The 25,671-nt window shown below is 41.4% G+C and overlaps 1 protein-coding gene across 2 annotated transcripts in view; it reads right to left on the bottom strand.

Annotated features, from left to right (window-relative positions):
- Window positions 1–25,671, bottom strand: part of GAREM1 (GRB2 associated regulator of MAPK1 subtype 1) — a 197,920-nt gene that overhangs the window by 107,934 nt on the left and 64,315 nt on the right. For both annotated transcript variants that reach the window (XM_032859677.1, XM_032859678.1), the window contains exon 2: window positions 14,420–14,560. In XM_032859677.1, coding sequence (XP_032715568.1) covers window positions 14,420–14,560 — 141 coding nt within the window. The remainder of the gene's footprint in view (window positions 1–14,419; window positions 14,561–25,671) is intronic.

Raw genomic sequence — 25,671 nt, 5'->3', positions numbered from 1 at the left:
TTTTGTTATAATAGCCCAAAAAGACTAAGACAGCCACAGAGAAGCAGACATGAACATGGGAACCCTCATCTTCTTCCTGATTCCAGCTGCTCTTGTTTGCCACAAGGAAAGAGGCAATAAACTTGAGTCTGCCAGGAACCACAGAACTGATTCAAGGGTGGTTCCTGCCACCTTATCATCTTGGAGCCCATGTCATTTAGGGTCTCGTATTACTACTAAGCCAAGTGTGGCACTGTCTGACTGGTCAAGCATGAAGACAGTGGTCCAGGGACGAATGGACACGAGCCGCACCAGTGGGCATCATTCTGCCACAGCAACACGCTCAGTGGGAATGATGAAACTCACCAGGAACACAGTATCAAAGAGAAAACAATTTCTGAATCATTCCAGCAACAGGTAAAATGCATCTTCTCATCATCTGACTTTCCCTCTATCACTTCATAAAAAAGACTGCTCCCTCACTATGTAACAACATACGTGTGTGAATTCAGAAAGAGAGCAGGACTAAGGCAAAATGAAGTTAGATATGCCAGGAATTTCGTGGGTTCCTTTCAATGTCTTTTTATTCTTGAAGTTTCCAGTGATCCAGACATGGCATTTTGCTCAAATGAAAGGACTGCTCTTTCCCTCACCAGTTTATACCTTGGGAACACACAGACCCTTCCACATAGTGCTCCAAAGGGAGATAGGGGGAACAAAAAGCCCTCGGATTTGTGAGCTTTTCCTGCTAGACAAGCAGAAGAATGAGACTAGATAAGCCGAACAGTATGTAGGTTTTAATGGCTGACAAGCAGCTTTGTTAAATGTAAAGGAAAGATAAAAACACCCAAAGAACAATTACAGCCTCAATCAAAATGCTTTCTCATACCTGAGATGATATCCTCTTCGTGATTCACCCAGCCTGCCCTGAGAGACTTTGGCGCAGTCCCCAAGAACAATGGAATGTATTATTTGCTATTTCCACCTTCCTTATGCAATCTGTAAGTCACAAAGGGCCACCCCCACTTGCTGCCAGAGTTATCTCTAAAACACAAATATAATACCACGGGAGTGAACTCACTGCTGACAAGACACAACCCAAACCCAGAAAGTTCCTGAGAACTCTGGGATCCGGCTACTGTAGCAGGATGCGGGCTGAGTGCTCCGGCTTCCCAGTCAGGTGGCTCTGGGTTTGAATCTACGTTTCATCTATTGACTGCAGGACCATAGCTAAGATCCCAAAGCCTTGGTTTCCTCTTCTAGAAAGGGCCAGTGTGTATGATTAAATATGAGATGCGCTGTTCCGGCGACCACACAGTGGGTGCTTCGGAGAGCTCACTGTTGTGGGCCTCGCATGCCACAACACCTAAGACTCCCTACTTCCACCTGCCTCTCCATTCTCTGCCCCACCGCCCAGCTCAGTTACTGGGCTGGGTCAATTACTCATTCAATATCCGAAAACCTTCCCAGACCAGCAGGTCTGCTTCTAGTCTCTTTCTTAGATCTGAATTCCCTCTCTGTCACCTGAACTTAAAACAACAACAACAACAACAACAACAACAACAAACTTTTGTTAAAATGTTGGGAAGAGAGGAGATATAGCAATGAAAGAAAAACAGTACTACAATTCCATTTAGGGGGCTGGGAGGAGGGCCCCCAGATCTTAACCCCACACAGGCACATCGTGTTAAATTCTTAATTTCAGCAGCATTTTAAGAACCATACATTCTGTGGATGTATACGCTGCAAGCCAGAGCAGGAAGACCAGGTTTTATGATGCTGTTTTAATTCTTCTAGAATCTGTTCCTGCTAGGCATTTATAGATATACCCTTTTCTTAAACATAAAGGTAGAAGTCAAGAGCCAGGGTAGTCGTGAAGAAAAAACAAACAAAGCTTTGCAACTCGAGGGGCTGCCCCCTGAATTTTTCTGCCATGACACCCACGGCTGCCGTCAGTCTCATGCACTGTGTGCAGAAAGTCTTGGCTAGTCACAAACCGTGTAAGTGACTTTTTTATTTTTTTAAAGTCTGGGCAGTGGCTTGTTATGTTTTAGAAATTAACTCTGACACTGGCTTTCTAGATGACGTCCATCTGGCAGCATCTATACTCAAAGTGAGAATTTTTGATAACGCAGCATGAAACTGATGACCAACACTAGTACTAATAATGTCTGGGATCTCTATCTCGACACCACGGTCACTGCGGGCTGGAGAGCTCTGCTGTGGCGACTGTCCTGCACGTAGCAGGAGGCCGGCAGCATCCGTAGTTTCTGCCCACAGATGACAGTAGCTCCTGCTCTCACTGTGACAACCACACACGTCTCTAGACCTTGCCAAATGTCTCGGGGATGGAGAAGTGGGTGCAAACTCTCAACTTGGTTGAGAAACTTGCTTGAGAACCACAGGTCTGTGTTATAGAAAGAAAACAATCGTTTGTTTTCTTAAAGAAGTAAGAGAGTTATTAAGAACTGTGAAACTGCACGGCCCTGGATGACTCAGGAGGCTGAGCGCCTGACTCTTGATTTCAGCTCAGATCCTGATCCCAGGATTGTGAGATTGAGACCTGCATTGGGCTCCGGGCATTGTGTCAGGTCTGCTTCAGATTCTCTCTCCCTCTACCCCTCCTGCTTGTGCTTTCCTCCCTCAAATAAAATAAATCTTTTTTAAAAATTGTGATAAATTCCGTAAACAGATGTTTTGATCTTAAGTCCACCTACAATACACACATTCTCCTCCACAGAGGAATTTATTACAGTATTCAAAATATGTGACCAGGAGCGCCTGGGTGATTCAGTTGGTTAAGCGATTGCCTTCGGCTCAGGTCATGTCAAGTACCGCATCAGGCTCCCTGCTCAGCGGAGAGCCTGCTTCTCCCTCTCCCTCTGTCTGCCTCTCTGTCTACTTGTGCTGGCTGGCTCTCTATCAAATAAGTAAAATCTTAAAAAACAAAAACAAAGTATATGTGACCAGACTATTTCATTCAATTCGTCAAAATTTCCTAGGTTTTGATGCACGGAAGAGACAACTCTTTTTGGATGAGGAAATAAGTAATTGTCAAATATAGGCAAAACTATCAAATCTTTAAAGGCATCAGTCTTCCGAGGCTGAGATTTTTGTACACCCTTTTCTCCCTATCACCTGATCTCTTACTCCAAACATACTTTTCTGTGGAATTATCTCTGATATACTTGGGATCAGAACTAAACTGGGGGCACTTGGGTGGCTCAGTTGGTTAAGCATATATCTGCCTTCAGCTAGGATTGTGATCTTGGGATCCTGGGGTCAAGGGCCAAGTTGGGCTCCCTGCTAGGTGGGGAGTCTGCTTCTCCCTCTCGCTATGCCCTGCCCCACCAAGCTGGTGTGCACTCTCTCCCTCTCTCAAATAAAATCTTAAAAGAAAGAAAGAAAGAAAGAAGGAAGGAAGGACTAAACTGAAAACTACAAGGACAAGAACATTCTTCCCAATCTGGAAACCCAGCACCCGAGATGATGGGAAACTTCTATTAGAACACCCCGAATCTTTACTTTCCTACTCTATTTAGTTTTAGGAGGAACTGTAAAGAGGTTTTGTTGCTGTTGCCAACATTTATTTTAAAGTAAGACAGTGGTTTTTTTAGCAAAAAAAGAAAACGACGAAAATAAATTAAAACCCTTAAGAGAAAGTGTGCATGACCACTTTAAACTGCGAGGTTAAAAACAAAAAAAGTCTGTTTCCTTAGAAATTGGACCAAAGGGGCGCCTGGGTGGCTCAGTGGGTTAAGCCGCTGCCTTCGGCTCAGATCATGATCTCAGGGTCCTGGGATCGAGCCCCGCATCGGGCTCTCTGCTCAGCAGGGAGCTTGCTTCCTCCTGTCTCTCTGCCTGCCTCTCTGCCTGCTTGTGATCTCTCTCTGTCAAATAAATAAATAAAATCTTTAATAAAAAAAAAAAAGAAAAGAAATGGGACCAAAAAAACCTTTTAGAATTATGCTTTTCCTTTTATCTTGTTCCCTACATCTAGGTATCAACTTTTTGTTCATCAGCATTTCCCCCAGCCTAGCTCAGGGCTTCATTATCTTTCATCAGGTCTATTTCAACAACTTCCTTATCTGGTTTCTCTCACCTTCTTCTCATCCTTCTTTCTGGATCAGTGGGGAAGGTTACAGAGTGTGGGGGGAGGCAGCCTCATGTCATCATCATCTAGAAACAAAGATTATGTGAGTGCTCCCCAGGAACAGAGATGACAGTTCCCAATACACATCCTAGAACTAAAACCCCTTTGCCACTTGCTCTAACCTTATTTCCTAAGGACTCCTTTCTCCTCTTCCCACAAAGCACTGATACTACCTTCACTCTTGCCTACAATCCAAATCTTTGTTCAAGCTGGTACTGTCTACAATGCTCTTCCCTCCCTCGTTCACTTGCAGGCTCCCACCGGCCACTCCCAGACATCATGATCTCCCCTTATTCAATAGCTAATCGCCATTTGTTTGCATCTCTATTAGGGCAATTGCTTACTGGCTTCTTATAGCCCTTGAGGGGCTCAGAGCTCTGTATCCCTACTCCAAGGGAATATGAGACCGGACTGGTTCTCCAAGCACTCCTCAGGCATCTTCTGTGAACTTGCTGAAAAAGTCTGTCCTTTAAAGATGCATCAATTTCAGATAGGTCAAAAATATTTAGTTGAGCCCTTGAAACTGTCAGACGTGTGATGTAACGGGACTGCCCTCAAGGAGCCTTTAGCAGAGAGAAGAAGGGCAAGACGGAAACACTGCTGGGCACAATCTGTTGGATTCCCAAGTGGAAGGAAGGGGAAGGCCCTTTTCTCTATACATGGTGTGGAAAATTCTGAAAAGCTTCTTGAGGAAGGTGGTGTTTGAGGTAGGATTTCGCAGCTGGGTGGTGACTCTGATGTTTGAGACGTTCAAGTACAAGAAATAGCAAGCGGTAAGGCCAGGCAGGTGGGGCCTGAGGAACAACGAACAGCCCAGGGGAGTTGGCACCCAGTGGGGGTCTACTGGACAGCAGTGCCCTTAGTCCAATGGACGCCAGGCCTCCGAAAGGCTCTGTGTTAGGTAGGAATCTGCACTCATGTGGAGAAGCCTCCATAAAGTCCAGGCCAGTGGTCAAGTAACAGAACCATAATGGGGGAAAAATAACCTAACAATAGCACTAAGATTGACTGGAGGAGAAGAGGAGACGCTTGGGTCTTTGGAGCAGATAAGACCCAGTGAGGATAGTTAGGAAAGGGGAGCAACTTTGACAGGGACTGTGGAGACAGCATCAGGACTGTGGAGACAGCATCACAATTACTTTAGGGGGAAAGGGGTGGGCGAGGTCTAAAATTCCCACCCAAGGTGACTAGCTTTATTGCTAGAAGTAAGAAAGCCAAGATGAGGAAACGAAATGAAGAGCCGTAAGAAGAACATAATGCCGCTGAGTATTCAACTCACAGAATGCTAAGACAGGAGGGGAGAAATGGAATATTTCACAAGTCTATGTGCTCACAGCATTTTACTTACCTACAATGATTTCTAATGTCTAGAAAATAAAAGCTCTGTGTTTATTTTGCTTGTCTCATGCTCTCTCATTGGTTTGACTCACTCTTGGGGACAAATCCCAGGATGATCTATAAACCCGTCCTAACAAGTTGGAGGCCCTAGTAACGTATACTTCACTAAAAACACACATGGATGGGTCTGAATCATCTCTCCTCTTGCCCTAAATGTCAGAAAAGTCGGCCTGGTCAGGATCCACGTGGTTCGTTGTTTTCCTGTGTAGAATACACCTGACAACTTCCCAGATGGGGAAGCAGTTTAACAGAAGGCCAGCATACCACCTCACGGAGAGTGACTCATAAAGGTAAGGGATTCCAGTTCTAAGCAAGGGTGGTGTGACTTCAGGAAGTTTGACCAGCACTACAATCAGTTTAGGAACATACTATTAAGTCTGTTTTCTGCAAAGAAAGAAGGAAAAACAACAACAACAACAACAACAAAAAAAAACAAAGCAAAATAAAACCTCAAAGCAATTCCTCAAAGCTGAAAAGGAACCTTTTAAAAGGTCACCTTTTAAAAAAAGATTTGCACTCATTTAGAGGTACAAATCCAACATGGAAATCAAATTATGAAGTGAGACAAGCCCATCCCCGCCCTTGCTATAAACACTCCATTAACAGTGTGGTTTCAGGCAGCCTGTTCAAACTTTCCACCCGATGCTAATCGCATTATCTCATAGGTTAAACTATACTTGAATGGGAGGTCTCCCATTCAAATACCAACTTTCCATTCAATACCAACATACCAGAAGAAAAGGTCTAGAAAAGAGCAGCCCAGGAGTTTTAAATCCCAAACACCATGTTGGTTTTATGCCTCAGATTTTTGTTGTTGTTGTTGTTTTGGTATTTTTAATCCTAGATTTTCTTTTTTTTTTTTTTTAAGATTTTATTTATTTATTTGGCAGAGAGAAAAACAACAAGTAGGCAGAGAGGCAGGCAGAGAGAGGGGGAAACAGGCTCCCCACTGAGCAGAGTCCGATGTGGGGCTTGATCCCAGGACCCTGAGATGACCTGAGCCAAAGGCAGAGGCTTAACCCACTGAGCCACCTAGGCGCCCCAATCCTAGATTTTCTACTTGTAGAGTCAGTGTATGATTTACAAAGAGAGTAAACAGGCTGAAATGTGAAAAGAGCAATCGAGGCATTCTCAAGATTTCACTGAAGTCATTTCACCAGTGTTTCTAGATCAGGAGAGGCCACACGGATGACATCCAATAGTTCTCCATGGAATTGGCTCACATATTCCCCCTTTCCCTATCTCCTGTAAAGCTCCCATTTTAAGAACAAACTAATAAAAAATGTTTCCTTCCTTCCCCAAATCTTTACACATACCCCGTTAACCCTTTTACATAAATCACTACCACCAGCTTGGGCAACCCCTGGAAACTGGTCCCTGCTGAGAACCATCAAGTCTCCTCAAGAAGCCACGAGCCGGATGGCACTACCATGCTGAGAAGATGGAACTTCTTCCCAAGTTCACCTTTCACCAGGCCGTTCCACAAACACTCAACACCAGAACAAAACCACCCAGTGACAGGTGAACTTTCACCCCTACAGAAATCACCCAAGACTACGAATAAGACTCAAGGACTGAAGCAGCATGTTTTGGTAAGAAAACCACTTAAGAGTTTTATATTACAATTAACTTTGCTACTGGTTGGTAAGTCACAGTCCTTTTTATTACAAAGTTTCAAACATAGAAAATTAGGGTAATAAACACCCATTTACTCTTCGTCAAAACTGAACAATTTTAACAGCTTATGTTATATTCACCTATTTTTATGTTTGTTTCAGGCCAAGTATTTTATAAATTATAACCACATTTCCCCCTAAGTAATTTAATATGTACCTCTAAAAAACAAAGACATCTTCCTCATAACTATAAAACTAGTATCACCCCTAACAAAATCAAAATAATCCCTAATATCATCTTATCACGAGTATCATTCATACTCACATTTCCTGTGGTTATTGTTCTTAAGCACTGAGAAGTGAGACTAGAAAATTATACCAATGGTTGGTGACAGTCCATTTCCTTTTTGAGCCATCCTTTTTCTCAAAGGTGCTTACATGCTTTCTTTATCCTTGCTTTGAGTTCAAGTGTCCCAAAGATAACATCCACCTAAGCTCCGACTATAAATCTATGTTATTAACAGCGACAACAATGACTTCATGAAGTAAAGAAGTGGAGGGAAAGAGAAAAAATGCCTTTCAAGGAAAAAAAATTGACAAGGACAATTTTCCAGACACTGGGCTATTACATTACTCAAATAGTCCCCCCTTCTTTTCCCTTCTGAATCATTCCTCCTAGCCTACATTCTTCAGAATTCATTATTCTTAAAAGTGAATATTAGAAACTTTTGGCTCTTACGTCCTCTCTCTGGGCTTCTTTTTAATACATCTTAACAAGTGTGGTTGCTCCTTGCTTGCTCTCACCTTCACTCATTTTTACCCCCCTTAGTTATATAATTGCCTTGCTTTCCTTCACTGACAGCACCCCTCTGGAGACAGACAGTTTCCTCATCCACAATGACAACATGCTTTCCCCAGGCCTCAACCTCCCTGCTCTCACCAGGCTCCACTGCACTGCCCTCTCCAAGTCCAAGGGGCTCCCCGGGAAGCTCTTCTGCCTTTGTTTCTTCCTGGTATTTTATTCAGATATGGGAATGTTACCTGTTCGCAGACAACTTATAAATCTGGAAGGGTCAAGATACATATGTATTTACTTTATTTTCCTCTAGAGTCAGAATACAAGTATTGAGCTGCATGTGAAAGGGGAATAAAGTGAAAGTCACTTTACTAATTCTAACAAAACTCTCTCCTGTACAATGATTAGAATGCCCTAGGTGTGGACAGTGCCTTCTAGCACTCTCCAGGCAACAGCAGTGAGGGAAGCAGACTCTGGAGCCACATATCCTGGGTTCAAATCACACTTCCTAGCTGTGTAATACTACAGGACACTTAACTAAATCTTTGAACTTCAATTTGTACTTGTGAAAAATGCAGGTACTAAGAGAACCCATCTCCTGGCTTTGTTGTGAAACCTGCATGAAGAAATAAAAGTAAAACGTTGAGTTAACAAAGTGTTTAGGTAATAGCACTAAATAAATGTGAGTAGTTTATGCTAACTGTGACCTAAAGATTCAATTACGAAAAGTGGTTATTTCTTCAGTATCACTGGCAAAACTGGCTGGGATAATGTTCCTTGGCATATTCTGTTAGTCCATAGGCCTTTTTGAAAGAAAGTTTGGTTATTTTAATTTTAAAACCCAGGCTTTATCTCATGTAATACAGAAAGTACACGAAGTGTTGTTCAATGCTAGTAGTTACTTTTGTAAATAGATGATTCATGCTAATTAAACTCGCAACCCAGGAGAATAAAATTAGCTTGTTTCGACATTTCCTTTTGTTCAGTAATTACACTTCAAGGTTATGTAGATACCACATTACTATAATTTTGCCTGAGAGACAGACTGCACACCCACATCTTTAAAAACAGGCACTGCCGACAGAAATCCAGGTGCTTGCTGAGTAAGAGCCCTGCAGACTTCATAAGCAAACCTTCCACTAACCTTGTGCTCCACTGTTACTTATTTCTGTACATATCATAGCTAGTAAGGAAGGCCTGAGATCATTTTTGCTTGTTATAGATTCACTGGATTTGCAGGAGGATGAGAATTTAAAAATAGAAGCAAAACGTGGCTGCCGTTTCTCTCCGATGCTTATGTTCCAATAGCAATCTGTTCGCCCGTGATGACAGCAAGCATTCCATCAGATGACTTAGATTTTCATAGACCCAGTCAGAATTCCACTACTGCTCAAATGGCATGGGCGGGGGTCGGTGGGGGGGGGGGGGGGGGAACCTGAGAGCTACAGATACATCACATTCTGATCCATTCGGTTTCTCCAAGCGTCATCTTGATGGACAGCTATCTGGGGATGGCTTTCATGAGAGGTGATAACAAGGCGGTAACACTGATGAGTGCTCGTTATGTGCCTGGCACGGCACTGAGTCACTGACATAAGTTAGGTCACAAAGAACCTTCATGACATTGCCTAAGTAAATCTCCTTTCCACAGATTGGGAATGCAGAGCTGAGGAAGGGAAATGAGATTTCAGAGGCAATGGCATGCATACCCAGGTTTGGGGGAAGCCTGAAGTTTATATTAGTTTTAAAGGGGAAAAAAAAAAGGTCATATTATGAGTACAAAATTTGGTTTAACGCCCTAGAGGGGGTCGGCATACATAAGGAATCCCGAGGTAGGAGCTTTCACGGTAACCAACTTGTGTCTGACTGACAGACCCCGCTGAGCTGCAGAGACAAAGGAATCTGATGAACAGAAACGTGAACCGTAAAGCGAAAATCATTCATCTTTAGAAAACCTTGGCTATAACGAAGTGGCACATGGCTGAAATAATTTCTTTTTAAATAGATCTGGTTTTTGGTTTAGCATGTCAGGAGAGACTGGGCAGGGGGGAAGCAAGTATACAGGATGAATGAGCAATCTTTGAGGAAGAGCCAAGCAGTCATTTACGTGGTCTGAGTCTGCAGAATGCAGAAAAATTCTGAGTTGTGCACTGCACGTTCCTTAGGAAATCTCTGCCCTTTTGGGTGCAGTGAAAAGTCAGAAAGTTTAGACACAATTTATTGGTGATGCCTTGTGAATAAAACTTATGTGAAAGCAGCAATTGCTTTTCTAAACACGATGCCAATTTTTCTTGAGTGGTTTCTCCACTGTTAGCGAAATATGCGATGAGGACTGAACACATTCCCTCTTTTGAAATCAATTGTTTGTTATACCAAGAAAACTCTTTCTTATCCAAAATGAGAAACTTATTTTCCCAGAAGGAAAGAAGGTCTTTCTTTTTTTTCCCAAAACACATCTCCTAATTTTAGAATTCAGTTTAAGGCGACTCTTAATTCCATCGTATCAGAGCATGGCTCTGAGAAGAAGTTCAATTCATATTTTATCTTTTCTCAAAGTTTTATGAAACTTTTTTTTTTCACATGAGGAATTTCATGAAAATTTCTGATGAAGAATATGGGAAAGGAGCTCTGAACTGTGATTTCCTAAAAATGCTGAGCTGTCTCATATTCTGAAATACACGTGAATAGAGCTGCATACAGCTGCCCAGGTTGTGCACTACACAAATCCAAGGGCCACCATTTACACAAAGTGCCGAGCGCTGCCTGGAGCAGGACAGTGCAGGGCCCCAAGGGGAAGAATGGTTGCTGCTTCTGCCAGAAGGACCTGCTTCGAAAAATGAAGGGGGCATGCCAAGAGATATATGGGCCAGCTGGATGCAAATGGCTAAATCTGGGACAATCTGAACATCAAAATAAATAAGGACAGGAATAGATTATAACCCAATGATTGAAGTAACAATCCATATTCCGTAATAGGTGAATAAGCAAATAAATCAATGGGAGAGAAGGAAAAGCTCTCCTTGCAGTACAAAGACAACAAAGGAAAGAATCAATAGTGGGGTCTGGTTAGAAATGGGCTGTTCTGCCCCATCTTCATGGTAAAAACCGAATCAGACAGAAATCAATAGCGGCACAAGGACAGGGGTGGGGAGGTTTAGAGAAGGACCAGTCCTCCTTTCAAATATCCTAGTAATCACTAAGTCATCCTCACGAATGGGATTAGTGCCCTTATCGAAGAGACAGGAAAGAGACGGTAGAGTCTCTCCACCAACTGAGTACACAGCGAGAAGACCACCACCTGCAAACCAGACACCAGACCCCGGATGGTTCCTATCTCCAGAACGGTGAGAGATGAACTGTTTATAATCTCCCCCATCTACGGTATTTGTTATAACAGCCTGAACTAAGGCAGTCCTATTTCAAGGTTTTTTTTTTCCCCTTTAAGATATTTTCTTTCACGTGAGGTAGTATGATCTTAGAGTCTATGTTTCCTTTTAGCTTTGGCAACCTCAAATTTCAACTAAAAAAAGAATCATTTCCTTTTCTTTTTAATTTTATTTTAATTCCAGTATAGTTAACATACAGCGTTGTATCAGTTTCAGGTATACAATCTAATGATTCAACACTTCCATACATCACCCAGTGCTCATTATGACAAATGCTCTCCTTAATCCCCATCACCTGTTTAACCCATCCCCCTACCCACCCACCTATCCCCCCTACCCACTCTACCCCATTTCCGAGTTAAGTGAACCACCATCTTCCTTACAAATAAAAACTAAGCTGCTGAACATATCATATCTTTCTTCCTAGTGGAAGCTGAATGGCTGTTAATTTAAAAAAAAATGTTCAAGACAATAAAACACAAATTCTTGGGGAAATCTTTTCTTCTGATACCGTGAATGTCCAACCTGGAAGAGCAGGTCCCAACCTCAGCTGCATAATTTAACTACATAATTTAAAATCCTGATGCCCAGCCCACACTCAGGACTAGTTACAGCAGAACCTCTGGAGATGGAGTCGGGGCACTGGTCATTTTTAAAGCTCTCCAGGACACTTCAATGTGTAGCCAGGTTGAGAGCCCTTAAGCATCTACAGCAATAAAGAATTATATCTTTTGTGGACAGATCCAAAGGATTCACAAAGGTTTTTTTTAGAATTAGTCTCACTGCCTTAACTATAGAGAACAAGCAGATAGCCAAAGGGGAGGCGGGTGGGGGATGGGAGGTGGGTGGGGGAGGGGGAAACAGCTGAAAGGGGATGAAGCGTACACTTAGCATGATGAGCAGTAAGTACTATCTATGGAATTGTTGAATCACTATATTGTATACCTGGAACTCACATAACACTGTATGTTAGCCATGCTGGAATTAAAATTTTTTTAAGTTAAAAAAGAATCAGGCTCACTTGTTGAGGAATGTATAGTCCAACTAGCAAGAGAAGTTATATGTGTATCCAGGAAAAGGTAACTGAATGAAGGCTGGGGTCTGTGCCAAATGAACGTGAGACACCATACTTACACGTGGAGACCCCACCTGCAGAGTGGGGACGCCCGCACCCTCCTGATGCAAGGACAGGCCCTGATGATGATAAGAACAAGGCTGAGGAAGGCCACTCCGGCCAGGGAATCGCATGAAAGGAAAAGTAGCCGGTATGTCCGGCCAACAGTGAAGCAATCAGGCTCACTAGAGGGAAGGTTTGCTCTCCAGGGCAGAAAAGGTGAGTGTGGAGAAGCAGACTAGAACCAGCCCCAGGGGGCTTTGAGAAATAAGCCAACAAGTCTGGCGGCAGTTTGGAGTCTCTATGGAGACTAAGGACCAAAGGAAAGCATTCCTTTGGGAAGACCGCATTGATAAGCTATTCATGGTGAGATCAGGGAAGACTGAAATCTCAATCTACGATGAGAAGAGCAACGGTATATCAGGTAAAGCTGCGTATGTGAGATCAAGTACAGTCTTATACCTTCCTTTACAGTTTTCCATAAAAGACAATCACAAGAGTTTGGGCTTCCTAAAAATAGCACAGATCTCACCTGTCATGGGACCTCCTGGCAGGAGAGACTGGGCAGGCCAGAAGGTTGGTCCCTCTGCCCTGGCTCCCAAACAGACGGTGTAATACTTTCTGCTGCCATATGTTCCTCCTTTTTCCATGAGTGCAACTCCTATGGTCAGCAAATGTAACTCTAGGGGACAAACTTTCAGGCTAGAGAAATTCTTTCTTATAATTTTTTTTTAAGAAGAATTTTGAGAAGCTGGGCGATCCTGAGGTCATACTGGCAATTTCAATCTCCTAGGGATCAAAATGGTGGCCAAACTATTCATTTATATAATACATATGAAACACTTATATTTGTGCCATTCTAGCCAGTGGAACCACAGTGAGGTCCCTTTTCCTGAGAGGCAGGCACCTCTCTGGGCATTATAAAGGTTTCACTCAAAAACATAATGGCAGTCGGGGCACCTGGGTGGCTCAGTGGGTTAAGCCTCTGCCTTCGGCTCAGGTCATGATCTCAGGATCCTGGGATCGAGCCCCACATCGGGCTCTCTGCTCAGCGGGGAGCCTGCTTCCCCCACCCCTGCCTGTCTCTCTGCCTACTCGTGATCTCTGTCTGTCAAATAAATAAATAGAATCTTAAAAAAAAAAAAAAACATAATGGCAGTCTAGGGCTGCGCAACTTCTAAGTAATTGATTAAAGTGTTCTCTTACAGAGAACTCAATAATTACAGAGAAAAAAAAAATCAAGATTCTTTACATAATGATCTAAACGCCACAGAGATAAATACAGGATCACATGTTTGTTTGTTTTTTACAATGCATTTGTAAGCCAGCACTACTGAACCTGTATTTAAGCCACTAGATGTATCCTGAACTCCTAGACAGGGCTGACACATAGAACACAGTAAAGCTGGTTCAATGGCATCGTTGAACTGAATGGCGTTCAAAGTGAGGTGAAATGGCAGCTCTCACCTTGATTTATTCATTAAAGCAGAGAGGGCATCTTCACTACCTATATCCCACATGCCTTGTTGCAAAGAGGGCCATGCCCAGGTATGCGAGCTTCCAACCCAGTATTCCTAAAGCCAGCCCACAATGCTCATCTGCCTAGTGGCATCTTGTGAAGCCATTCCCCAAAGCAACACCCAAGTGGTGCCCAGGGTTACTCAGACACGGCAGCTCACATACGGATGCCATCCCAGGACGACAGAGACGTTCTCTGTGTTTGTAAAAGGTTCATTTTATAAACGTCTGGTAAGAATCCACATATAACTACATGCAATTAATCAGAAACTGCCTATGACAAAATGAAACTGAACTTTCACAGATAGATAAAATAACCACAGAAACGCATTTGATTCTTCTTTTTCTAAGTCATCATACTCTAGTTCATAGACAAGTCCTTTTTCTCATTCAGGAGGGGGAAATTTGCATATTCAAATCCCTTCCTCTGCCTTTCTCACCCCTTGAAGGGAGCTGTACCTGCATAATGTACTGGGATCTCTATCTTTGGCCCAATGACGTAGTGTCCCTCCTCCAGGCTGTGGGCAGTGATGGTGGTCCACTGACGGCACGAATGAATCAGAAGGTATTCGTTTTCCCGCAGCCCTTCAATGCATTCTCCTGAAAGACATAATTTTGTTTAAGAAACTTAGAATTAGCATCTGCTTGCTTCATACTCTGCAGTAAAATCTCCTTAGTTAAAACTTCACTAATGCAGAAATCGATAGTTCATCCCAACATAACATAAGCTTGCCTCCAAATGAGCACAAAAAAGGCATTCTACAACAAGCGGACAACGGCACACAGAATTCCCTAAAAATGTTTCCACTTACCTGCGAAGATATTCTGAAAACCTCATTTTATCTAAATGACTGAACTCAAGGATAATAAAACATTTATTAAGTGACAACAATATGTTGGGTACCACCCAGGTGCTTTGCATGTCTTATTACATTGGGATGCAATAATATTATGAGGTAGGTATTGTTCCTTCTTTACAGGTGGGAAGAATCAAAGTTCAGAATGTTAAGTGATAGGTCTGAGCTTACAGATTTAATCAGAAGGAAAGTGAGGATTCAGGCCCAGCTCAGACTGACTCCAATCACTAAAATACGACTACCAAAAATATATAATAAACTTCTCTATTGAAACAGTACTTGAGGGGCGCCTGGGTGGCTCAGTGGGTTAAAGCCTCTGCCTTTGGCTCGGGTCATGATCCCAGGGTCCTGGGATCGAGCTCCGCATCGGGCTCTCTGCTCCGCAGAGAGCCTGCTTCCTCCTCTCTCTCTCTCTGCCTGCCTCTCTGCCTACTTGTGATCTCTGTCTGTCAAATAGATAAATAAAATCTTTTAAAAAAATTAAAAAAAAGAAACAGTACTTGAAATTAAATGCTAGTATCTCCTTTGAAATTGTGTATGTTTTGCCAGTTCTTTCTGGCCCCCTACCAAATTTCCCAACTAAAAATAATGACACTTTACAGCATGCAAATGAAATTATATTTTTCATTTTGATATTTTCTGAGGTACATTTTTAGCATCTGAACCAATGACAAATAAATTATTTCAAGAGAGATATTCGTCCCCTGAAACTTAAAAAGACTTTTTTTTTTTAGATGCTGAAACGATCTATCTCATTAATCCCAGTTTAGTCATTTTCAATGCTCAGATAATATCTGAAAAGGCTCATTTCTTTATACAGAAAACAGTTAGCCTTTCTTATTTCTGATGGTTATTATACCGCAATAACCAAGAGTCAAGGATTTAACCGGGTGTTTTGAATGGAATTCAAAGTTCACTAAAAAGTTTCAGTACTTTTGCAATATAAAAGAAGTCGAGGAAGCTGTAATGATCAATTTGGTTATCACAATCATAAGCCATCAAATCTGTTTCCAATCCAGTAAGGCCACGATCTTTCAAATAGTCTTAAAGAAAGAATACTTCATCTTGGTCACAGGAGACACAGATGGGGAGGAGGGATGAGAAGGATGGAAAAAAAGCAGTAGATCTGGAAGAGGTCCCCTAGCAGGAATGAGAGGTCCTACTCCCCGGGGAACTTCCGAAACCAGACTCCCCTTCTCTTCACACTTTGGGAGACAAGGTTCACACTGTCCTCCCGAGGAGGCTGCTGGTACTTAAGGAGTGCTCTGCAGACCCCCTCAAGCCTGCTGGAGCAGGAAACAAAGATCTGGAAGCGCTACTCCAAAGGAGGAGTCCTCTGGTTTCCCCTGAGGCTCCCCACCAGGAGGTAGGAGGGGTTACAAGCACTGGCCATGAAGTCCGACAGATTTGGTCTCGTCAAAGCTCTGTACCCCACCACTATGCGGTCTTGGACAGAAACTTTTCCCTTCCACGAGAGGGGAGGGGCCATGAAGATGCACTGTGACAGCGATGGGAAATATGGCTCACCAAATCTGTCACATGATGTTAGGAGGGATGAGGAAACATCAACTATTAATTTTATTTACTGTGCGCTTTTTCTCCCTAGAATTCCATCCTTATATAAACTTCATAATTTAAGTCCTATTATCTTCCTACAGGTGAGGAAATGCCCTAACTTCAGGGCAGTTAGGAAACGTGCCTGAGGCCGCATAGCAGAAACGGTCCCTCTACGTCTGTGGGGTCCCTCTATGTCTTCCCCTGTTCTTTCAACACCACACTGACTTTTGCCTTAAAAACTGCCAACCATCCTCTAAAAAACTGACCCTGAGCTCCAAGTCTCACTCAAGGAAGGAGGGAGACAGTAACAGCAACAAAAATGAGTAATGAAATTATGAATGCATTAGAAAGTGAAAGGAGCTATGGGCAAAAAGAAAAGTAAAGGGTAAGAGGAGCAGGAGGACTGTATATAAGAAGAGTAGTTTGCAAGGTTGTCATTTTAAGGTATCTTTAATTCATTTATCCAACAAACACGTATCTCCTTATTTGCTTAGCTTTTTCTGAAAACAGCTTTATTGAGGAATACGTGATCTACATATTTAATGTGTCCATGTCGAAGACTGGGAGTCATTTATGGAGGATCTTTCATGCAACAACCAATGGAGGAGTGGGCGAAAATGAAAAGAGAGCTTGGTCCCTGCATTCAAGAAGCTGACATCCTCTTGGTGAGATGTGCTCACATGTGATTTGAAGTAAGGTAGGACATGACTGGTGCTAGGCAAGAGGAATAAAGAATCTGGAGTGGAGACAGCGACTTTGGCAGAGAAGATCAAGAAAATGTCAAGAGGAATAGATAGCTCTGGGGCTGGTCCTAATTCTCTGGCAATGGGAGGAGCCAGAAAAGGGTCTGGGGATGAAAGACTGGCCAAAGCTCTGCTTTAGGAGAATTAATCTGGCAGGACTATAAATGCAGGATTGGAGTAGGGAGAAACCAGAGCCATGGCAGGTAGGTAAGGAAACTCAGAGGAAAAACACACCACCATTCAGGGAAAAAGAAAACTGTCGTTTTCTGCAACTAAACTGCTCTATCATAAAACTGTTTTAATTTTATTCCACAGTGGGCTCTAAAGAGGCAGCCAAGAAACAATTGCAGTCAAGTTAATCAAAATGAAAATTTAATGTTAAGTCCTACGGCTAGCTGTGTAAACACTCTTGTCAAGAGAATTCAGGACGATTTTCAAAGCTATAAAGTAGTAAGAAGCCAATGCGTGTTTTTGAGCTCACGTCTTTTTGATTTTTTTTTTTTTTTAAACAACTGAACCATGTGCCTGCTTTAGGCAAAAGAAATTTCACAAAAATTGTCTGGAAATAAAATTTAATATAATCACTTAAAATGCCCTAAGGTAGGCCACTAATAGAGACACTACATTAAATGAATCCCTAAAGTAAACATTGTTGTGATACATTATCCTGTTGCTTAACTACTATATATATAACATGTTAAAACTTATATATTTAGCTCAAAGATGTAGTAACAAGAAGTCTAAAAGAAATGGGTGTTAAATTCCAAAATATGTTAATATCCCTCTGAAATTTCCCCAGATCCAGAATGCTTCTGGGATATACTTTCCTTGCCTGGTTTGGCCTTGATCCTCTCAACATTAAGTCTTACACACTTGTCAAAATCATTTTTAATCCTGGGAAAACTAGAACCCATGAATCCTTCAAAGGAAGTCTGCTTTAAACAAAATCAAATTCAAAATTTAAAATGAAATTTTGTAAGCTGGACACGCACAAATCCAGCTGGTTTGGCTGCGGGGCCACTGTCATCTCCTGATGCTCCTTTCTGGTCTCTCCTTGTTACCTTCACGGTTTTCCCCTTTTACACAGGAGCTGTAACAACTGTTAACAACTGTAGGAGTTAATCAAGGTTCCACTCTCAATCTGTTCACTGTTTCTCTCTCCTTTACCATTTTATACACCCCTCAGGGCTCACTTAGTTATGGACAACTTGCATATCCACGCTCTCAGCTACCAACTTGTATTCTGAGCTCTTCATCCAGACTTTATCTTCTAACCTTTTCTACCTGGATGTCTCCCTACCATTCATTCAGGCATCCTACATTCATCCAACACACATAAACGGAGGACCAGCTATGTTCTAGAACCTGGCAATATAGTACTGAACCAAGTTCCTGCTCTCATGGAGCTGACCTCTTGGCCGGGTTTTCAACCCTCTGTTCTTCACTCCGTCAACTCATTTAAATACTGCTGCGGATAAAACTTCCAAGAATACAACAAGGTTCATCTTATTCTTCTACTCACATCTGCCTTCAGGGGTTCTCATTCATACAGAACGAGGCTTTAAGTCTTTGGCTCAATACTCAAGGCCCTCATGATCTAGCCACAGAATATAAGACCTATATCCCCCACACAACACACGAGAGCCCAAAGGACCTGCTTTCTGTGCCACACACAGGGCTCAGTATCACTCCCGCGGGCCCCTCACTTTCATTCCTTTGCCTGAGCCTTAGCTCCCAATCCTTATTTACTCACTACTCATCGTACTCATTCTTGAAAGTGCCACTTTCACAAATATCTTCCTGATACAAATGCGAATATTTTTCATTCAGACTACAGTAATTTTGTAGTTTTGCTAATACCCTATGCTGAATATATAAATTTAAGAGCTCAGAGCAGGAGGAACTTAGACTGCTGTTTTAATGTTTGTGTATATTTAAATGACAATAAAATTAAGTTAACAATGTGGGAATTACAGGCATTTTTTACCTTCTGAAACTGGTTTACACATTTGTCAATTTTGAGAATCATGGTCATAAGAGTTAAGGAAGAAAGATAATTCAGGATTAAAAATGCTATTAGGTAAGATCCTCTCCAAATTGGGGCACCTGAGTATCTCAGTGAGTTAAGCATCTGCTGTCTGCCTTGGGTTCAGGTCATGATCCTGGAGTCCTGGAATGGAATCCCACATCAGGCTCTCTGCTGAGTGGGAAGCCTGCTTCTCCCTCTGCCTGCCCCCCCACCACCATGCTCACTCTCTCAAGAGTGCTCTCTCTCTTTCTCTCTCAAATAAATAAACTCTTAGGGGGAAAAAAAAAAAAAAGAAAAAGATCCTCTCTAAACTACCTTGTCTTACTTGCATCCACAGCCACACAAGGGAGCTGCCTGGCCTCACTGCCTCATGGTTCTGTTTTGCCTTTTTAAATATTCAAATATAATAATGTTTGCATTTATTTAGATGATTTTCCCCCACTGAATCTTATATTTTCATGCTGCTTGGAACTATTTTAGCTTGAAACTGTAATTAAATTTATTACATTTGAATATACTGAAATAGTGCATAACGATACTGCCTTTTCTATAGGTTACTTAGGATGTGTCTCAATCAGTTCAAATAGTTGTATGTCTGTGACAGTAGAATCCAAATCTCTATTAAATGCTTTTTTGTTTTTAAATATGAAGTATGATGTACTTGGATGACAATTTATAAGGCTTTGATATTAGAACTCCTAGCTTACCACTGATGAGTTTTCTATTAAGATTGGGCTGAGTTCCAGACAACACAGACACATGCCCACACTGGTTTGCTTTTTTTTCTTTTCTTTTCTTTTTTCTTTTCTTTTTCTTTTTTTTTTTTTTTTGGCTATCCTCATGTCATAAAGAACAAATGCATGATTTTTACACAATTCTCTAAGCTGTGTTGTGATTTTGGCAATTAGTAAATTAAAGTGTTTTTGATTTTCTACTTTTGTGTCTCTCTGTTCTTCCCATAGGCACTTCACACCAGAGTAACAGGTTCAGTCAACAATTTGGGCTGTATCTCTACGGAGGGCATGCACTCTTAATCCTTTCAACTTCCAGAATATCTGGTTTGTCAATTTGCATAGCAAATATATAAACTCACATTCCTGGTTATCTTTCTTTTTAAAGTATGCCTTTATCCCCATTTAGTTTGGTTTCTTCTCAGCCCGTTAGGAGAACCATGTCTGTAGTGGATCCTCACGGATTTGTTGACTGATTAATGAGGCCCCATTGAAATAATCTGATTTGTTAATACATGTGTAATGAGAATCAGATTTACTGACCCTGGCATTGCTTTTATCTGTTATGGATATAAACTGCTCCTTATGCTGTAACTAAATCTATCAACAATGAGTAAATGAAAAGGTTTTATGGTCTCTGTTACTACTTATTATAAATCTAATTTAAGAGTTGTGCATTGTTTTATTCTAGCAATGTTAAAAGGAGAGCTGATCAAGTGACAACATTGTATTTTACCCCCTCCCTATTAACAGAGTTGTTTAATTTTAATTATGTGTTTACTTGATCTTACAATCCTTTTTGTGTAGATAGGAACCCTACTGAGTCAGTTACATACTCAAACCAGTGCATTCTCTTACAACTTAAACTTTTTTTACAGTTATATTGAAAAATAATTGACACATAGCACTGTGTAAGTTCAAGGTGTCCAGCATGATGATCTGATTTACATGTAGTGTGAAATGACTATACACTAGGCTTAGTTAACCTCCATCAGATACAATAAAAAGAAAAAAGATTTCTTCTTGTGATGAGAACTCTTAGGATCTACAGTCTCAACAACTTCCTTGTGCCTCACAAAGCAAGTGTTACCCATAGTTAGTCATCATGTCATACACTACATCCCTAGTACTTACTTATCTTCTAACTCTAAGTTTGTACCTTTTGACCACCTTCTTCCAAACCCTCCCCTAGGTCCCCTCCATTTTTAAAAAAAAATACCTTCAGTGAGCAGAAATGCCATTTCCCACTTCCTGTCCTTCACCATGAAAAATGCCCACAAACCATCCTCTCTGCTCTTTTCTCAGGAAAGGGCTGAATATTGATTCCCAGGAAGACCTTGGGACAAGCTGAAGAGAGCACAGCTGCCGGCAGTCTGGGTCCCTTAATCAATACACAGCGGCACCAACAGCCTGCCAGCGCCCTCCTGACCCACTGAGCTGGGATGGGAGAGCTATGCTTTGATGTGATACTAGGTCACTGATGTGTTGTAGTTTTCCTTTTTTGTTTCTTGCTTTGATGTGATACTACGTCACTGATGCGTTGTAGTTTTCCTTTTTTGTTTCGGTAGTTAGACTCCGTTAACTAAGACATCTATATGCATGGTCTCCAAAACCAGCAAAGCCTCCTGTCTGTAGTGATCATGAAGGTCTTATTACAGAGGCTATCCTTTAAAGTACTCTTCATAAATACAAGCTTGAATTGGCCAAGGTGGCTTCCACTAAAAATTCCTTTCCGCATCTTTTAGTTACATTTTATCCCATGACCTGATGGATATAGTTAAATGATACTTAGTTCCCATCCTCAGTAGTCAGTGTATAAGGTCCTGGTTACTTTATAGTCTTCCAAATAAACAATATTTACTGTGAGAAGACAACATGGCACTACCACAGTATTTCTGTATCCCAAAGAACTACAATCCAAATGACATGGTAAAGAAAGAAAGGATATGGGGAGTGGGGAGGTAACGGAGGGCAAGAAATGATGTCATAGCAAAGTGCTCTAAGACTGTTAAAGAACAATCATGAAGCCATGAAATTAAAACGCTGTCTGCAATGAAAAAGCAGTAAGGTGTTCTAAAAAGGAAGTAACAGAAGGGGAGGAAAATCCTAGAAGGAACTAATTAACTAATCAAGACAGAGAAACTATAAAGTGGTCAGGGAGGATGTGGTTATAGGAAACCACAAAAGCACAGGTCCTAATTTTGCAATCAGTGGAAACTGAAAAAATGAAACGAAACAAAATTTTGCCAATGGAAAAGAAAGCTCTAGGAAGAAGAGAGGAAACTGCTTTTAGCCTAATGGTTGAAGTGTTAGAAGAAAGGGAAGGGCCGGAGAGGAAGGATCAGACACAGGTTATCAATCAAATAAAGGCATCTTAAACCACTTAATAAGAGCTTCTCAAAAAGCATACCAAGAAGCAAACAAAAATAAAGCTTCTGGCACAGACACCATGAATGCAAAGGAAAATGAATGTTCTACTTCTGGGCAGACACAACGAGTAACTTTAGCAACCTAAGAGTCCCCTATAATGTTCCCTGCTCTGGCTATCATACGCTAGCAGGACCCTCCAGAGACAAGCGCTCCTGCATCTGTACCTCCATCCACTTCACAGGACAGTCCATTTCTAGGCAACGGCATCTTGTGACTGCTAGACGTTATCTGGTGGGACAGAGAAAAGCCTCGGTGCATGGCTGGGGATGGGAACAGTAGAAGACAGCATTACTTGAGCTTAGCTGCTGTCCAGTTCTAACCACTTCTAAAAGGAGACCGTATCTGCTGTCTCCAGTCCTGCCTTACCTTATTCAAGGGGCTGATCATCCCTCAGGGGTTAGGGGAGGAACCTACCACACTGAGGAACACAGTGGTTCCCACCCGGCTGAACAATCACTGTCTAGCTCTGGGGACTTGTAAAAAAAAACCTCCAGTGGCGGGGAGGTTAAGGGCACACACCAGACCACTGAAATCAGAATCTCTGAGAGTGGGATCTAGAAACCAGCAGTGTCCTGTAATCTCCTCGCCCGTCCTATTGTGCAGCCTGGGTTCAGAGCACAACTGAGGCATGTAAGTGCATGTAAGGTCCTGGAGAGACACCACCCACTGGGAGACTCTATTCTTGCACTTAGTGTGAGAAGGGGACAAAGCATCGGCCACACAGTAAGCTCTCCAAAAGTATCCTTACGCTTACTGTCCTCAGATACGTCAGGTTATAGGATTTTTCTCAGGCTAATTAAACTTGCATAGCATTTATTGTCTGCTTTTTTGCATTTTGTAGTTAACTATAAACGATCCTGTGTTATTTAACATTTTATGCATATACATTGTATTTCTCTAATTAGACTGTGACATTCTGGGGTACCAGGGACCTTTCTTATCTTCTTACCAGACCAGGATCCTACACCCAGCTGGTATCAATAAAGGTATCACTGATGATTACCTGACATGGTCACTTTTCACTGCTGAGTCCACACAAACAAATGGACATATTGAGCTAGCAGATGTTTTGTTCCACTTTTTTTTTTTTTTTTTTTTTTTTGGTCTTCAACATTGCAATAAAGAGTAAGGGCAATTCTGTTTTCTCAAACCTCTCTGTATTTAAACCTTTTTAAAAAATGAGGGTATTATTTCAAGCTACTAGGAAGCCCTTCATCAAAAATGACTGTTGACTTAACAACAATAACTTGCAGCAGTTTTGTGATGGTTCACCTTCAACTAGAAGATGGTAGAAATTACTAGATGTCCAGCTGTATCTCACTCACTCCTTGTCCTCAAGTCATAGTCCCCTTTAGGTTAGTTGAGCACATGGTTGCCCAGAATATAGAATACTATTTCCACCTTCACTGTTCCTACACCCAAGTAGAGCCAAAAGGGTATAGTAGAAATCATTATGTGCCACTTCCAAGACTTACCTTTTTAAAACATCTTTCATATACCAGAAAATTCACTGATTGATATTTACACTTCAACAGTGTTAGTATAGTCACAGAGTTGTGCAAACTCCACAGTCTTAATTATAGAACATTCCCATCATCCCAAAGAGACCTCATACCCATTAACAGTCCTCACCCTACTTCTCACCCCAGCCCGAGGCAACCACTAATCTACTCCCTGAATCTATAAACTTACCCATTCTGGACATTTCATATAAATGGAATTATGAAATATGTGACCTTTTGTGTCTAGCTTCTTAGCATAATGTTTTCAAGGTTCATCTATGTTGTAGTGTAGATTAGCACTTATTCCTTTTTGGTCAAATAATGTTTGAGTGTATGGATACACCATGTTTTATTTACCCATACAGCAGAGGAGGACATTTGGGCTATTTACAGGTTTGGTAGTTATACCATGCTGCTGTACAAGTTTTTCTGTGGACATCTGTTTTCATTTCTCTTGGAAATATACCTAGGGGTGGAACTGCTAGGTCACATGGTTTAACTTTCTGAGAACTCCCAGACGGTTTCCAAATTGGCTGCACCATTTTACATTCCCACCAGGAATGAATGAGGGTTCCAATTTTCCACCTCCTCTCCAACACTTATTATCCATCTTTTTAATTACAGTTATCTTAATGGGCAAGAAGTATGCCTCACTTCAGTTTTGATTTGTACTTATGAAATGCTAATTGATGCTGAGTCTCTTTTCATGTGCTTATTGGCCATTCCTATATCTTTTTGGAAGAAATATTTATTCGGATCCTTTGCATAAATCTGATTATTTGTCTTTATTGATGAGTTGCAGGAGTTTTCTGTATATTCTGAATACAAGTTCCTGATCAGATATATGATTTTCAAACATTTTCTCTCATTACAGGGACTGTCGTTTCACTTTCTTCATAGTGTCCTTTGAATCACAAAATTTTTAATTTTGAAGTCAAATTTATTTTTTGTCATTTGTGTTTTTGGTGTCATATGTAAAAACTATTGCCTAACCTAGCGTCACAAGGATTTATGTCTACATTTTAGAGTTTTTATTTCTTACATTTAGGATTGTGACCATTTTGAGTTAATTTTTGTGGATGCTGTGAGTAGGGGTCCAGCTTCATTACTTTGAATGTGATATCCAGCTGTGTGACCACCAGCTGAACTGTCTCACCTCTTTTTCGAAAATCCATTCATAGTAAGTATAAGGGTTTATTTCAAATATAAGGGTTTATTTCACCTTAAATGTATGGACATTTCTCTCCTTATGCCAGTACCAGAATGTCTGAATTCCTGTAGCTTTGCAGTAAGTTCTGAAATTGGAATGTGAGCCTTCCAACTTTCTTCTTCAAGACTGTTGTGGTTGTCCTGGGTCTCTTAAATTTCCATATGAACTTTATGGATCAGCTTGTCAATTTCTGCCCCCACCCCCAAAACAAGCTAGGATATCGACAGTGACTATGTTCAACCTATATACAATCTGGGGAGGACTGATATTTTAACAATATTAACTCTTCTGATCCATGAACATGGAATGTCTTTGCATTTAGTTAGATCATTATTTCAATGAAGTTTTGTAGTTTTCAGTGTGTATGGCTTGCACTTCTTTTGTTAAATTTATTCCTAAGCACTTTATTCCTTTTGACGGTATTACCAATAGAACCGTTGTTAAATTTTACTTTTTGGAGTGCTTATTGCTAGTGTAGAGAAGCACATCTGATTTCTGTATATTGAGCTTTCATAACCTGAAATGGTACTGAACCTGTTCATCATTTTAACAGTTTTGGCTTGTTTTTTTGTAGATCCCTTAGGGTTTTCTCATACAAGTTTATGTCATCTACAAATAGAAACAGTTTTACTTCTTCCTCTCCAGTCTGGAT

The sequence above is a fragment of the Lontra canadensis genome, unplaced genomic scaffold (genome assembly GCF_010015895.1).
Source record: "Lontra canadensis isolate GAN:19392208 unplaced genomic scaffold, GSC_riverotter_1.0 scaffold17, whole genome shotgun sequence".
Lineage (NCBI taxonomy): Eukaryota > Metazoa > Chordata > Mammalia > Carnivora > Mustelidae > Lontra > Lontra canadensis.
Note: the sequence above shows the minus strand (reverse complement) of the source record. Positions and strands in the feature narration are given on the sequence as shown.